Source organism: Urocampus carinirostris, chromosome 17 (genome assembly GCF_059441175.1).
Source record: "Urocampus carinirostris isolate Australia breed hairy pipefish chromosome 17, RoL_Ucar_1.0, whole genome shotgun sequence".
NCBI lineage: Eukaryota > Metazoa > Chordata > Actinopteri > Syngnathiformes > Syngnathidae > Urocampus > Urocampus carinirostris.
In genome coordinates, this window is record NC_142365.1 from 30,378,859 (window position 1) to 30,391,175 (window position 12,317).

The 12,317-nt window shown below is 40.6% G+C and overlaps 1 protein-coding gene across 2 annotated transcripts; it reads right to left on the bottom strand.

Annotated features, from left to right (window-relative positions):
- Positions 1–604: 604 nt before the first annotated feature.
- On the bottom strand, positions 605–12,050 carry LOC148349766 (uncharacterized). Of its 2 annotated transcripts, none has more exons than XM_088321750.1 (2): positions 11,780–12,050; positions 605–9,250 (listed from the first exon to the last, which is right to left on the bottom strand). In XM_088321750.1, the coding sequence occupies exon 2, from the start codon at positions 9,218–9,220 to the stop codon at positions 7,421–7,423; it is 1,800 nt and encodes a 599-aa protein (XP_088177876.1). In that variant the 5' UTR covers positions 9,221–9,250; positions 11,780–12,050; the 3' UTR covers positions 605–7,420. The 2 variants fall into 2 exon arrangements, with proteins under 2 accessions (XP_088177876.1, XP_088177875.1); XM_088321749.1 differs by lacking the exon at positions 11,780–12,050 and adding an exon at positions 10,766–11,481.
- Positions 12,051–12,317: the final 267 nt, after the last annotated feature.

The following is a 12,317-nucleotide window of genomic DNA, read 5'->3' on the forward strand; positions in this document are numbered from 1 at the left end:
TGTGTCCCCGAAAAAGGGTAGAGTGTAGGCTTTACCGCTAAAGGGTGAGGTGTGAACATCACCGCCTAAGGGGGAAAGGTGGGCGTCACCGAAAAAAGGGTGAGGTTTGGGAGTCACTGCGAAAGGGTGAAGTGTCCGTTTCACCGCTAAAGAGTGGAGTGTGGGCGTCACGGCTAAAGGGTGACTTTTGGGAGTCACTTAATATTGTGAGTAGTTGGAAGTCAAAAAATGTTTATAAATGGCTGAGTTATCACACTTTCAGGTTCTTGTCAAAATAGGTACACTGACATGCATTGTGTCCCAAAAGAAAACGCATGCCACGAGAGTTAACAAAATAATAGCTTTTATTTAATGTATTTTTTGTGGGGATAATATAGCAAAACTAGTGGTCATCATCATGCTGTTATGTACACATTACACTGGCATTTTTTTGTGTGTGTCTTTTTTTTTTCTTCATTTTTACACTGTACATACAATGCTAAAGGTGACTACAACGACAATTCCTTGTCCAGACAGATGGAGTCACCGGGCTTTCGTCCTCATTTATTTTTCATGATATATTTTTTACGTTCACAGTTTTAATGAAAAAAGAAAAACAGCCATCTTGAATTCTCCACACTTTTATTTTTTTTTTTTCATTATTTTTTTGTTCTTTTTTCAAAGATGCAAGTAGAAAGACGTGCATGTTGATGCGTTGTTTTTTTTTGTGTCGTTTTCTTTTTTTCAGAATAGCACAATCCCTGACACAGACACCCCACCCACCTGGCCTCCAACTTGTCACTGAATTTCTTCAGGAAAACCAAAACTTCCAAGAGAAAATTGCCCTTCCTTCCCACCTGCTCACTTCTGTTGCAGCGGTGGTGGCGACGGACTTCAAGTATTCCTTTATAGACCCTTTCATAGCCTGTGTCACTTGCTGGAGGAGAAAGAATATGTGCGCTGGTTAGAAGAAAGGAAAAGAACGCTGTCGTAGCTGATTGTTCTCGTCATGTTGTGTGTTTGTGTATCAGAATGAGAGAGGTTTTACAAGATCCCAACGGACAATCCTGCAAAAAAAAAAACTAGTGCATTAAAGCGAAAATATGCTACACTCATCAAAAATGCTCGGGTTTGCAGAGTACACTTTATATAAGGTAGGAGAAATTAAACATTTATAAGTGTTGCTATCGAGTCTATATTACTTATTATATTGGCAAAGTTTTGTATTTTTTTAATTTTCTTAGCTTCAGCTAACCGTAGCATGAAGGCTAAATGCAAATGGTAGCCCTGAAAACACTGTGTGGGACAACCTTTGGGCATACAATCCAAATAATTTATTAGATACATTTAATTATTCATGCATTTGTTTTTTATCAATTTCTTTAATTTATGTTTTTTATTGTATGCAATGCATGCTTGTTATTTTCCTCCCACGCAGTGTTTACAGGGCTACCATTGGCATTTAGGTTACACAGCTAGCTGAAGATAAGAAAAGAACGAAATATTTTGCCGATAAAAAAGTAATATGGACTCGCTGGCAACAATCAGAAATTTATCTTAACCCGAGCATTTTTGAGGAGTGCCTCGGTTCAATTTTCGCGTTAATGCAAAACTCTCTTCTTTTCCTTTGATCAGGAGTGTCCGCTGGGATCCGGTAAAACTTGAATTTACGATCATTAACGTTTTTTTCTCTTTTTGTTGCACACAAACGCACAATATGACAACAACTAGCACCTACAACAGCGTTCTTTTCCTCTGTCTTGTCACCAAAGCGAGTATTCTTTCACCTCCAGGCTAACCCCGCCCGGATACATCGCAATGTTTACAATCAAATGAAAGTGTCTATAAAGAAAATGTGATGAAAAGGCCCTCACGTCAGTATTCACACATCACATCAAACCCTAAAAATTATAAAACCTTTTTGCCAAGTTTTGATCGCATTTAATGTCACAGGGAAAATGAAAAATCAAGGGCACCCTTTTGTGAAAGAAATTTTGTTTCGTTTTTTTCCCCCTGTGGCTGAAAACAGGACATTTCTTCTTAAAGGGACAGTGTGTTCTATTTAGCGCCTCTTGGTGGTAAATTATTTAAATACTGAGCAAAATACATGGATTATCATAAAAGCATGCATTTTTAAATGAAATACTCGTAAGTCAAGACATCTATTGTACATAACATGGGCGTCACCCAAAAGGGGCAGACATATTTGTCAGCCATCTTGCCGCTACGGGTAACTAAAAACCTCAAAAATGTTGGGCAAAACAAACGAGAATAAAGTTGGTGCGTTTTGGTCACTTTGAGTCTGTGTACTTTGTACTCTTTCTCATGCTTTTTTTAGAACTTGTTTTCTGTTGCACTAAACCATTCAGCAGGGGTACAGCCGAGAGCCACTTTTTGTTCCTGATTAGAGCGAAGTGCTACCAGTTTGATATGCAATTCTAAAATAACATGTCATCACTATCTTATTACTATGTTTTTAACAGATTGTAAGTATTAGAGGTTTAAATAGGCTCAGTTAAGCTCTAAACATACCAGTTGGAGATCAAACTTCCTGGGATATCACAATAACGTTGATGTGTATTTAGAACCAATCTGCAGGCTACTCAGATGGTCTTAGGGCAGTGGTTCTCAAAAAGTTGGGCGGGATCCCCTGAGGGGCGTGTTTGTCTTCATGGTAGATCTTTTTTTTACTTTCCCAAAATAAAGTGCAGTTGTATGTCCCCTAAACTAGGGCACAGTGACGTGCTAATTGGCAGAGTATTTTATTTACATTTAGCCTCCACACAGTGCATTAATCACAGAGCAGAAGCATTAAGCATGAAGGTTCTCAAGTAACCCCATGAAAAAAATATTTAACGAAAAAAAAAGGGGTAAAGCGACAAAACAAAAGTCTCTTCACGTAGCACTTCACTGCGACCTTGGAGGGAGATGGGCAAAGAGCGGTGTGCTTGCTCTGTTAAAATGTTCGCAGAAGACGGCGTGAAGCCACATAAATTAAGCTGTAACTTAAAGACATTACAACGTAATCACAGTGATAAGACACTTGAGAATTTATGTGGCGAAAAGGTGTCCAAAAGGCGTAGATTTGGCATGGACAGAGGTGACATGATACCATCAAAATCGAGCATTTAAAAAAGATGCATTTTTTGGGGGGGCGCGAGAGAATTTCTTCTTCCGAGGGTGGTTTGAAAGAAAATGATTGAGAAGCACTGTCTTAAAAGGATATCTGTCCGCGGGCACCATGTCGGAGACCCTTGCCATACAGCAACATCTAGTTGTCAAATATTACACTTCAAAATTCCAACATGGATAGAGACTTGTTTGAACTTCCCTTTATTGGTATAAATTTACGAATGCACTATCGCTTCTTAAAAACTAACTAGCCGATGTCCTGTGACGATCCAAGAATAGAATTATGCATACTTGTACAATGCAGCTTGGACATTTGTATTTGATGGTTAAATCAGATTTAAGAGAGCTAATTTGTCAAAATACATTTTCACCGATTACTTATTTTTTCCGGATTATAGGGCGCCCCTAAAAACCCCAGATAGGCTAGAAATTTGAAAGTGCGTCATATAATCCGGCGCGTCTTCTATACTGGAAATTATGGTGGATAAAATCGGAAATTAGCAATACTGCATGTGTTAACTTTTCTACCTTTGAAAAACAATTAGAGTGATCTTTGAGTGCCCTCTTGTGGTTAACCAGCTCATTGTAAATCTTATTTTGTTATTGCTTTGGACAAGAATTGTCCATAAGTATGAAACGTTTTCTGATCACTTGAAATGAAGATTTTTTTTTTATGGTCATGTTTTGTATAAAACTACGTACTCTTGTCTTATAATGTCTTAGTTCAGCTGAATACAGGGCTTTCCAACGTGGTGCCCACGAGCCAGGGTGCTGCCTAGGGACAACTGAAGTGCCTGCAGGCCTGTTTTGAAAATAGCGCCCTAGTGCTGGGTCATTGTGATTTTGTAACAATCTTTTTTTTAGGGGTTGACTGAGTCTTTAACAATCAATCTGGTAATAGCATAGTAACAACGTATATACAACATGATAAGTTAATACAGCGTCAGGTATGGCTGTTATATGTCGAAGTGTCCTTGGGCAAAACACTGAATCCTTAATTCCCCCAATAAGCAGGTAGTTGCCTTGCATGGCTGACGCCGCTATCGGTGTGTGAGTGTGTGTGAATGGGTAAGTGTGCAGCACATTGTAAAGCGCTTAGGGAGGTCTTAACTGACTGCAAAAGCACTATATAAAAAGACCATTTACATTTGTCATATTAGAAGGTCATGGGCTTCATGGACAAAAATAAATAAGTTAAGATTTGATCATTATTTTTCAGCAATCAACTAAGAGAATATAATGAGAATCTATTCATGTATCAAACAAATGTTTTTATTGATATTTTGATACATATGTTTTACAGGAAATACAACAAATTAAATTCCAATTTATTGTTTATATAAAGCGAATGAGCAAAAATAGTGCTGTTTTTTTAGCTATCTATCTGGCTACCTTTTTAGCTTTGTAGGTAGTGCTCTCCCTACCTTTTATATTCAAGCAAGCTATCTAGCTAGCTTTTTACATATTTTGTATGCTATCTTGTTAACGTTTTATTTTTTTGCTGGTTATCAAGCTAAATTTTAGCCTAATTTCCAGCTAGCTGTCTAACTTTTATCTGGCCCTTTAATTTAATTTTTACTCCTTTAGCTAGCTATCTAGCTACCTTTTATTTTTTTTTTACCTGTTTACTGTTCGAGCTAACTCTCAAGCTAAGTTTTTGGCTATGTAGTAAGCCATCTAGCTAAGTGGCTGTTTTAGAAATCCATATCAAACCGGGTGCCCTTTGCGCTAATTAGTAACATAAAGCAGATCTCAGCTTGAAACAAAGTTGAAGACCCTTGGTTTAGAATGTGTCTGTGAAGTTACCAAGCGAACACGTTTTTTTTTTGTACTTTGTTGTTAGTTTTTTGGTGGCCGATTTCAGGGTATGGTTGGGTCCATTGTTTGAATAAACCGAAACTAAAAACAATTCTGCTTATAAGGGCACGTCGTTCACTAGGGATACTTCATGTGAGAACAGCACAGTAACCATTCGCGAATGAATAAATTAATTTTTGTGAAACCCAATATCATATTGTTAGTTTCAATCTTTTAATTTAGATTTTTTTTAACAATAAAAAAAATACCCAACCGTAGGTCTTTAGGTCTATTTCCATGGGCTTTCTTATATCAAAAATATGCCACATTTACTATTTTTTTGGCATGTGTCTTGTAATCTGCTGTGCTAGGGGTAATATCTTAATCCCGAAACAAAGCCCGGCCCGAGAACGACCCTGAATTCAAGGGGGTGGAGTCCGCCAAAGTAACCTAACCTCTACCCGATTCCTCCCGGATAAAATGTGAAAATTCTGGTTCGCTTCGGGCTCAATCCTGCGAATCAAGTGAATTGGTCGAATTCGGGCTCAGTCGGCCTTTAATACCTGCAAGCCTGGGTCAGGCTGGATTTTTTCTAGGCCCGATCTAACCTCTATGGTGTGCTCCATAGAGTGAAACAATACAGTAATATAAACTGACTTCCTAATCACTTTTTTGTACTTCCCAGTACAACATAAATGTCCTCCCAATCATGACTTATTTAGGAAAATACTGTCAGGGGATTGATTGTATTCAGAAACCTTTCATAGTTCATTAGTGGTGAAAAATATAACAATTAATGAAAACATTACATGAGGGTCCCAATAAAACCACAACGTAATGTTAAACGAAAACATGAGAATGATGTTGAAACCTCACCCCACCAGATCTGGAAGTGATTTGTGCTTTGGGGGGGTCAGGGGGCTTCACAATGAGACTTATGCATAAGGCAAAAATTCAGGGGGAAAAACATGTCAGATATGTGTGTTTGTGGCACCTGCTGCACAGCAAAATCTCCAGTGTTAGATTGACACTAGAAACATGTTATTATGGGTTGCATTGAATATTTTGACACCATTTTGGGGCAGGATCAGTTTATCACTCTGAAAATAGTTAAATTAACAGTCAAATCTGTAAACTAGGGGTCACAATCTTGTGGCTGATGGGCCAATTGTAGCCTCAAGGATACTAGTTTGAGGTCGTCCCCTAATCTGAAAGTTAAAGGGACAGTATGTATGATTTGATCACTAGATGTTGCTGTATTCTGTCATGCAATTCAAACGAATGCTACAAAACACAACAGAGTCTCAAAGAGACCATAAGGCGTCGTTTTTCTTTTCATTTTTGGTCAGCCTTTTGCAAAAAAAAGGGAAAAAAGTTAGAAGAAAAAGGAAAAATGCTCAAAGAGAAAAAAACAAACAAGAAAGAAAGAAAAAAGGAGGGAAACAAGTCAGAACAAATAGTAAGGAAAAAAATTAAGAAAAGAATTAAGTAAGGATTGAAGAAAAGAACGAAGGGAATAAACAAAGGAAAAATAACAGAAAATAGAAAGAAAATAAAAGCCAAAAAAGAAAAGAAAGAGAATAAAAGCAGCAGCAAGATGTCAGACAATGATTTCAGCTACCTTTAGGTGAGCTTCATGTCATGTCAAATGAATATGCATTTCTTTAAAAAAATAAGCATGTTTATAGGATAGTTCATGTATTTTTGCTGATTCTTTCAATCAATATTCTTTTCTTTTTTTTCACGGATGACATATTTTTTATCACTCTGAGGCACTAAATATATACACTTTCCCGAAATGCAGCCCTAGCTGATTATTTATTTTTTTATTTCTGATTGATTGATTTATTTTCATACTTATATTTAGTGTATTTATATTCAGATCTTTTTAGTGTAGGGAAGAGAAAAAAACGATATTTGAAAACAGTGAAACGTTTTAACAGAATTTTTTTGTGGAAAACCCAGTTCGACCCAAAAACCAGCTCAGACGACCCCCAAGTCAATTGAGTTTGACACCCCTGTTGTAGACTCATTTCCACACTTCTGAATGTTTAATATAACACTGATGATTTTGCTGGGCATGTTGGGTTTTCTTCTCAACCTCCCTTCTTCTTCCCCCAGATTTTAAAGGCACCTGCACATATCTGTTACAACCAAAGGCTTGTTCATTGTGTGTGTTGTGTAATGCAACATACAAAGACATGTTGTAAACATGGTTCCTGTGACGCTGTAGAAAACCTGAATGGAGGCGGACTAAACGCCGCATTGTGTTCACAATGTAAACATGGCGTTGTGCAGAGCAAATCCACCCTACCCTCAGGCGCTTATCCGCCACCCCCTGCGTGTTTCGTGCCCTCCTCTGAGCCTGCTCCACAACATCAATAAAATAAAAAGAGTGGATTAAAACAAACTGGAATTGCATTCCTGGACTGTCCAATTGACTTTTTTAGCCTCTCGCTAAAGACGCGAAATAACCTCCACCCATGGGTCGCTCACCCCTAAACCCACTAAATCAGTACATTCTACGCTTCATGTAGATCCTCTCGATAAAGTTTTCCAGCTCCTCCTCACTGTCCAGCTGTGGCACCAGGCCGTCTTCCTCATAGTCTTCCTCTCGTAGCGCCGCTGGTGGGAAGTATAATGGGGGCCGCCTGCCACTCCGTGGCGGGACCAGAGGTTTGGGAGGTGGCGGGGGCTGGAAGGTCCGTGGGTGGGGTAGGATATAGTTTGATATGTAAGGAGCATCCGGCATGCGGGGTGCCGTTGTCTGCCTCCACCCCTGCCCCCGGTTTTTGCCCTGCCCCCTATGCCTGCGCCGGGTTCCCTGCGGTTCCAGGTTTTGTGTCTCCTGGTCTCGGGTGGGCGGAGGTTTTCCGTAGTACTGCCGCTTGGGGTAAGGGAAATAGACCGGGTAGTAAGCCCGGTATGGCTTCTGGTAGTACGGGTAGGACGGGAAGGCTAGGAACTGTTTTTGGGGTTTGTACCAGTAGTCAAGGGGGGTTTGAGGCTGGTACCAGAAGTCCTGTTTGCGCAACTTGCCTTTGTCCTTTTGCCACTTCTTCATGGACTTGTAGGAGGTCTTGTAAGGGGCTTTGTAGAGGGCTTTCTTGGGATTCTTTGAGGCGGTATAGTGGTAGAGGGGGGGCGCCGCCAGAGGCGGAGGCACCAAGGGCCTGAAGCGGGGCACGACAGGCAAGGAGGCGGCGGCAGGAAGACGCTGCCGGAGCTCTTTCCTCTTCTTCTTCTTCTCCTCCACGTCGCTTATGATCTCAACGACATCATCAGCCGGAAGGTGCAGCTTGCTGCTGATTTCGATGAGCCGGTCAATCATCTGCTGGTCGAGGTCTTCCTCGTCCTGCTCGGGGAGGAGAACTTCCTCAGAGCGCTTGTCCTCGGCAGCGTTGTCGCTCTTCCGGCGCGGCTTGAGGAAAGCCTGCTGCTTGCGGCCCATGTACTGGAGCAACATGTCAGAGGCCACATCGGCCAGGCGCTGCTCCTCCTCGCGGGCCTGCTCTGCCTCCTCCTGCTGCCGGAGCACTTCCTGCTTTTCCGCTCGGGCTCTGGCCTCCTCTTCTACGTGAGTCAGGCTCTCATCCTCCTCCTCTAATTCCTCCTCCAACTCGCCGCCCTCGTCCTCAAAGTCGTCCATAAAGTTGCCGCCCTCACTGGGGGAGGCTCGGTTCCCCTGCCAGTGGAGCTTTTTCCCAGCTCGTGCCAACTGCGTGTTGTATGCTTTGTAGCCCTTTAAAGGGGGGAGGATTTCATTGTCTTGGAGGCCCAAATCAATGTTCTGGAAGTAACCGCGGATTTTGCGCTGCAGGGAGCTGTCCTCCCCTTGGGGAGCGTCTGTCGCTAAGCTTTCAACCACCGGAAGGTTCTCAGACGACCGCCCGAGATTTCTCTCTTCCCCAGAATCTTGGTGAACCTCATCAGCTCTGTCCTCCCTAACCATCTCTTCCTGACTCACAGCCTCTTCTTGTCTCACATCCCCCTCCAGACTTGTGTCCCCCGTCCTGTCCAAAGCCCTCAGTAAGACTGCCAGCACTTGCACCGGGTCGGCTCTCGGCTCCAGACGCACATCCTGTTCTACTGGTGACGACAAGGTACTGTTGTTATCCCCGCCATCGTCCCAGGATGACGGAATAAGCACGGTCTCCTCCATCTGCGAGGGTACCCCGCCCGCCTCCGTGCCTCCTTTCCCTGGTTGGGCCCTCGCTGGGGCAGCTTCGGTGACCAGCCACAGAGTGACGGGGAGCAGTAGCAATAGGATGAGGCGGGCTGAGGGAGGGGCGCGATGACTGCTCATGACCATTCAAGGCAAGCAGGCAGGAGATGAAAACACCTGCACACAAGACGCAGGCCAAGACAATAACTAAATCAGCGTGGAGGTTTTTTTTTTCACTTAAACTGAAGTGGCCGAATTAATTTAAAAAAAATGATACTCAATATAAAATCCCTCTATTTTTAAAGGGACGGCGTATATTATTTAGTAGTGGTGGTGGTGGTAAGAAAAACCTCATTCATAAAAAAAACAAAAAACTATATTTATTTCATAAAAAATCTGAAATGCATGAACTATCATGTAAGCGTGCATTTTAAAAAAAACTCTTAGGTCAAAAATTGCACATTCATTTTTTTATAACATGGGCCTACCCCAAAGGAAGCTGACATATATGTTCGCAATCTTGCTGCTACGGGTACCCGAAAACCTAAAAACTGCAAGGCTAAATTAAAGCGGTGTATTTCGGTCACTTTAAGTCTCTGTAATTTGTATTATTTCTTGTGATTTTTAACACTTGCACTGCACTCCAACGTGGTGCCGATGGGCATTTAGGGTTGGACCGAGTCAATTTTATACTTACTTCTAATAATTACAAACTGATAATAATGTAATAACAGTATAACAATAACATGATAACTTGTTATTTTAGAAATGCATATCAAATTGGAAGCCCTTCGTGCTAATCAGTAATAAAGTAGTAATAAGCTCTTAGCTTCAAATAGGTTGGTGACCCCTATACGACACCATCAAGCGACATCGATTGGTTGAATAATACACACTGTCCCTTTAAAAGATCATTTTGCATTTCAAAGCAACGAGGCAATTTCAGTATTTTAAATCGCATTATGAGTGAATGAATTGTCCTTATTGTCATTATACAATAAGATGACAATAATGGAGGGTTCCTCCTTTCAGTGCACGTAAGAGAAATTATAAAGATGATAGATAGATAGATAGATAGATAGATAGATAGATAGATAGATAGATAGATAGATAGATAGATAGATAGATAGATAGATAGATAGATAGATAGATAGATAGATAGATAGATAGATAGATAGATAGATAGATAAATAGGATTTACTGTATGTGCATATTCTTAATGGCAGTTGTACAGTACATTGTGCTCATGAACGCTGTTAATGGGAGTACAGGATGACAACTGCTCTTGGGAGGATGCTGTTGTTCCTTCTGTTCGTTCGTGCACAGTCGAAAATATTGTTCTCAATATATATATATATATATATATATATATATATATATATATATATATATATATATATATATATATATATATATATATATATATATATTTCCGTTTATTTCAACTAAAAATGCTTTGGTAACTTGAAAATTCGTTTTTATCGATGAACCTCTCACGCACTATTGTAAACATTTAAAGCATCGTTTCCCGAACGAGGTAAATATTCGTGACGCACAGAATTGGCGCAACGCACTCCTGGCGCGCGCAGAAGCATCATCTTCACGATTAAAAAAATCACATTCAAATGATCCTTACATTTTCATTTTCGCTCGAGAAAAAAAATCCCAATAAAATTAAAATCCATCTCTCACCTCATCCGTTTCCTCCCGTGAGTCGACAAAGCCATGACGGGTTCGCACGCACCAGTCATATTTTTATTTAGACAGAATGGGGCTCGATTTATCACGAAAGCGTTGTAGGAAAAATAAATATGTTAAAAAAAACAATCATGCAGAAACCTACATAGGTCCCGTGAGGCAAAGTGACGGCACCAAGTCATGCATAAAAAGCTGCAGGGCACGCTTCAGTTAGTTAGCATCCCTCTTTTTTTAATCCACCCCCAAGTATACCCATTCCCCCCTTCCCGAGAAAAAAGAAAATTATCAGTCTATTGTAGGGTCTCTACAACCATGCACCCACAGAATTTAGCCTCTCTGATGGAGTGTAGGTTTCATCATGAAGCAAAAAATAAAAAACAAAAATAAAAAATTCAATTAATAAATCACAGCTTCGTAATCATTTTCATGGTGGGCACAATTTGTTCTAATCGTTGTGTCGGAATGCGCATGAGTCTCTTTTTTTAACTGCAGTATGATTTTGGGTTGCCTTGTTTTCTTTTTTAAATCGTAGTATATCTTCTTTAACGAAAAATGACACCCACAGATCCTTATTCCATTCTTGCTCCTTATCCCGTTTTCCTAAGTCATCGAAGTATATTAATAAGATAAAAATGAAATTATTTTTTCTAAATGGTTCGTCATTTGAAATAAACAACGCGGTTGGGGGAACCAAAATAAAAAAAAGAGAAAATATGCTTCGTCAATTTATTTTTAAGCGATTAATTCGTCGCAATGTGGCACGTAACAGAGCGGGTTAAAGGGAAACAATGACACAGATTTCGTTGGTTTAATATTCAAATTACGTTATTAAGAAACATACGATGTAAGATGACGTGGAACTGATGAGTTGTAAAATTATTTTCCTCCTCAGTAAAAAATGTGTAATTAAAGATGTGTTGATGAAAATCTGTGATTACCCTTGTTAATAATGACCCCAAAATAACGAATTTATGAATGAAACTGAAAATAAGGAAAGTTATCACTTACCTGCGGTCCCACAATAGTGTGGGGCTGGTGGGGTGGACAAGCGATGAGCGGGTTGCAAAAAAGAAAACTCAGAATGAAGCCTCAAATTTGAATCTCACGAAGACTTAAGAGAATTCAAGCTCTTCTCAGTTTTTTTCTTCTCAGCTCGTGGATGACATTTAAAATTCCCCTCTTAAAGTGTTGAAATGAAAACCAAAACAATGTTTTTAGAGGGAGGGGGTTTCACTTTAATGCGAGCGGCTAATGTATTGTAGTGAATGTTTTCAGCACGGACAGCGCAACTTTATTGTATATACCCTCCGCGGAACCACGTGACTACATCACCCCCTCTCAACCACCCTCGCCCCCCATACGCCATCCTTAGCTGCAGCCTTTGCTGACGTCACAGTCCATTGATAAGGACGTGGCACCAACGCCCCCGCACGCCCCTCACGAAGACCCCCCCCCCTCCATCCACACCCCTTCCCTCCAGCATGAATGAAGGGAAATCGCATGAATGAAAATTTCCTCAATGAAGAGGGAGAGAGATAGACGGAGC